Source organism: Salvelinus alpinus, chromosome 10 (assembly GCF_045679555.1).
Source record: "Salvelinus alpinus chromosome 10, SLU_Salpinus.1, whole genome shotgun sequence".
In the NCBI taxonomy this organism is placed as follows: domain Eukaryota; kingdom Metazoa; phylum Chordata; class Actinopteri; order Salmoniformes; family Salmonidae; genus Salvelinus; species Salvelinus alpinus.
The window spans coordinates 75418543-75422192 of record NC_092095.1 but is presented as its reverse complement, the minus strand read 5'-3'; the positions used below and the strand labels follow the sequence as shown (position 1 = coordinate 75422192).

The following is a 3650-nucleotide window of genomic DNA, read 5'->3' as shown; positions in this document are numbered from 1 at the left end:
GTTACTTGTATATCTAGCTAACTAACACTACAGAAACAGGAGATAAACTAGCATCCAGGGAGGTTACTTGTATATCTAGCTAACTAACACTACATAAACAGGAGATAGACTAGCGTCCTGTCCAGGGAGGTTACTTGTATATCTAGCTAACTAACACTACAGAAACAGGAGATAGACTAGCGTCCAGGGAGGTTACTTGTATATCTAGCTAACTAATACTACAGAAACAGGAGATAGACTAGCGTCCTGTCCAGGGAGGTTACTTGTACATCTAGCTAACTAACACTACAGAAACAGGAGATAGACTAGCGTCCAGGGAGGTTACTTGTATATCTAGCTAACTAACACTACAGAAACAGGAGATAGACTAGCGTCCAGGGAGGTTACTTGTATATCTAGCTAACTAACACTACAGAAACAGGAGATAGACTAGCGTCCAGGGAGGTTACTTGTATATCTAGCTAACTAACTCTACAGAAACAGGAGATAGACTAGCGTCCTGTCCAGGGAGGTTACTTGTATATCTAGCTAACTAACGCTACAGAAACAGGAGATAGACTAGCGTCCTGTCCAGGGAGGTTACTTGTATATCTAGCTAACTAACGCTACAGAAACAGGAGATAGACTAGCGTCCTGTCCAGGGAGGTTACTTGTATATCTAGCTAACTAACGCTACAGAAACAGGAGATAGACTAGCGTCCTGTCCAGGGAGGTTACTTGTATATCTAGCTAACTAACGCTACAGAAACAGGAGATAGACTAGCGTCCTGTCCAGGGAGGTTACTTGTATATCTAGCTAACTAACGCTACAGAAACAGGAGATAGACTAGCATCCTGTCCAGGGAGGTTACTTGTATATCTAGCTAACTAACGCTACAGAAACAGGAGATAGACTAGCGTCCTGTCCAGGGAGGTTACTTGTATATCTAGCTAACTAACACTACAGAAACAGGAGACAGACTAGCATCCAGGGAGGTTACTTGTATATCTAGCTAACTAACACTACAGAAACAGCAGGTCCTTCCAGACTCAGACAAGACTGACTTCATAACAGAAGGAGGTGATCCTGTCAGACTCAGACAAGACTGACTTCATAATAGAAGGAGGTGATCCTGTCAGACTCAGACAAGGCTGACTTCATAACAGAAGGAGGTGATCCTGTCAGACTCAGACAAGACTGAGTTCATAACAGAAGGAGGTGATCCTGTCAGAGTCTGAGGGTGAAGAGTAACAAGGTAACGAGGACTCACCCTGTTCAAGAGGAGGTGGTTTAACCCCCGTAGCCTTCATCTTCAGAGCCTCCTTGGCCGACATGTCGCAGCAGGAGCCTTTATTAGTGTCCTGGTCGCTATCGGCCTGGTCACTATCTCCATGACCACTGTCTCTAAGGCTGGCTCGCTCTGGGTCCTTGAATGTCGAGCTGCTACAGGACAAAACACAATTAAAGATAGAAATATAAAGGGTACAGTACTAGTATAGGATCTAGTTATAACTGTAAAGGGTTAGGGTACAGTACTAGTATATGATCTAGTTATAACTATATAGGGTTAGAGTACAGTACTAGTATATGGTCTAGTTATAACTATAAAGGGTTAGGGTACAGTACTAGTATATGATCTAGTTATAACTATATAGGGTTAGGGTACAGTACTAGTATATGGTCTAGTTATAACTATATAGGGTTAGGGTACAGTACTAGTATAGGGTCTAGTTATAACTATATAGGGTTAGGGTACAGTACTAGTGTAGGATCTAGTTATAACTATATAGGGTTAGGGTACAGTACTAGTATAGGATCTGGTTATAACTATACAGGGTTAGGGTACAGTACTAGTGTAGGATCTAGTTATAACTATATAGGGTTAGGGTACAGTACTAGTATAGGGTCTAGTTATAACTATATAGGGTTAGGGTACAGTACTAGTGTAGGATCTAGTTATAACTATATAGGGTTAGGGTACAGTACTAGTGTAGGATCTAGTTATAACTATAAAGGGTTAGGGTACAGTAAAGCATATAGAATATTGGGATTCATGATGAGTCCTTACCTTTGAACAAACTGCTGCCTGCTGCCCATGTAATTGGGCTCAGCGGGAAAATTGTCTGTCTGTGAAGAAGAGAGAGAGGAGAGAGTTTACAACGTGCTGTGTTACACTCAAATGTGTCCCCTGTCGGTGTTGTGTTACACCCAAATGTGTCCCAAATGATGGGGGGAGGAGGGGGGAGAATGATGAGAGGAAGGGGGAGGAGGGGAGAGAAGAAGGGGAAGGTAGGGTGAAGAGGGGGAAGAATGATGAGAGGAAGGGGGAGGAGGGGGGAGAATGATGAGAGGAAGGGGGAGGAGGGGTGAGAATGATGAGAGGAAGGGGGAGGAGGGGTGAGAATGATGAGAGGAAGGGGGAGGAGGGGGGAGAATGATGAGAGGAAGGGGGAGGAGGGGTGAGAATGATGAGAGGAAGGGGGAGGAGGGGGGAGAATGATGAGAGGAAGGGGAAGGAGTTGGGAGGAGGGGGGAGGAGGGGGGAGAATGATGAGAGGAAGGGGGAGGAGGGGTGAGAATGATGAGAGGAAGGGGGAGGAGGGGGGAGAATGATGAGAGGAAGGGGGAGGAGGGGGGAGAATGATGAGAGGAAGGGGGAGGAGGGGTGAGAATGATGAGAGGAAGGGGGAGGAGGAGTGAGAATGATGAGAGGAAGGGGAAGGAGTTGGGAGGAGGGGGGAGGAGGGGGGAGAATGATGAGAGGAAGGGAGGATGGGGGAGGAGGGGGGAGGAAGGGGGGGATGGGGAGGGGGAGGGGGAGGAAAGGGGAGGAGTTGTGAGGAGGGGGGAGAATGATGAGAGGAAGGGGAAGGAGTTGGGAGGAGGAGGGGGGATGGGGCGGACGAGGGGGAGGAAAGGGGAGGAGTTGGGAGGAGGGGGGGGGGGGGAGGACGAGGGGGAGGAAAGGGGAGGAGTTGGGAGGAGGGGGGAGGAATGGGGAGGACGAGGGGGGAGGAAAGGGGAGGAGTTGGGAGGAGGTGGCCGCGGCCACGCGGTGTGGAGCGTTTGTATGGTCTGTGCAGAGAGGAGAGAACAGGGATAGACAGACACATAGTTGACAGGCTACAGAAGAGACTACGCTAATGCAAAGGAGATTGCTACTCCTACTGCTCTCTCTTCGTCCGCCCACGTGTTCTCGCACACCCCGAGAGCTTCTGGTCAGCGGGGTGGTGGCACCGGGATCCTCATCTCTCCCAAGTGGTCATTCTCTCTTTCTCCCCTTACCCATCTGTCTATTGCCTCCTTTGAATTCCATGCTGTCACAGTTACCAGCCCTTTCAAGCTTAACATCCTTATCATTTATCGCCCTCCAGGTTCCCTCGGAGAGTTCATCAATGAGCTTGATGCCTTGATAAGCTCCTTTCCTGAGGACGGCTCACCTCTCACAGTTCTGGGCGACTTTAACCTCCCCACGTCTACCTTTGACTCATTCCTCTCTGCCTCCTTCTTTCCACTCCTCTCCTCTTTTGACCTCACCCTCTCACCTTCCCCCCCTACTCACAAGGCAGGCAATACGCTCGACCTCATCTTTACTAGATGCTGTTCTTCCACTAACCTCATTGCAACTCCCCTCCAAGTCTCCGACCACTACCTTGTATCCTTTTCCCTC

General features: G+C 48.4%; 1 protein-coding gene across 1 annotated transcript in view; it reads right to left on the bottom strand.

Annotated features, from left to right (window-relative positions):
• The window catches only part of LOC139532822 (protocadherin-17-like), a 107694-nt gene extending 105520 nt beyond the window's left edge, over positions 1 to 2174 (bottom strand). The window contains exons 1-2 of the mRNA XM_071330917.1: positions 2049 to 2174; positions 1251 to 1423 (exon numbers count right to left, since the gene is read on the bottom strand). Coding sequence (XP_071187018.1) covers positions 1251 to 1423; positions 2049 to 2077 — 202 coding nt within the window. The 5' untranslated portion in view covers positions 2078 to 2174. The remainder of the gene's footprint in view (positions 1 to 1250; positions 1424 to 2048) is intronic.
• Positions 2175 to 3650: the final 1476 nt, after the last annotated feature.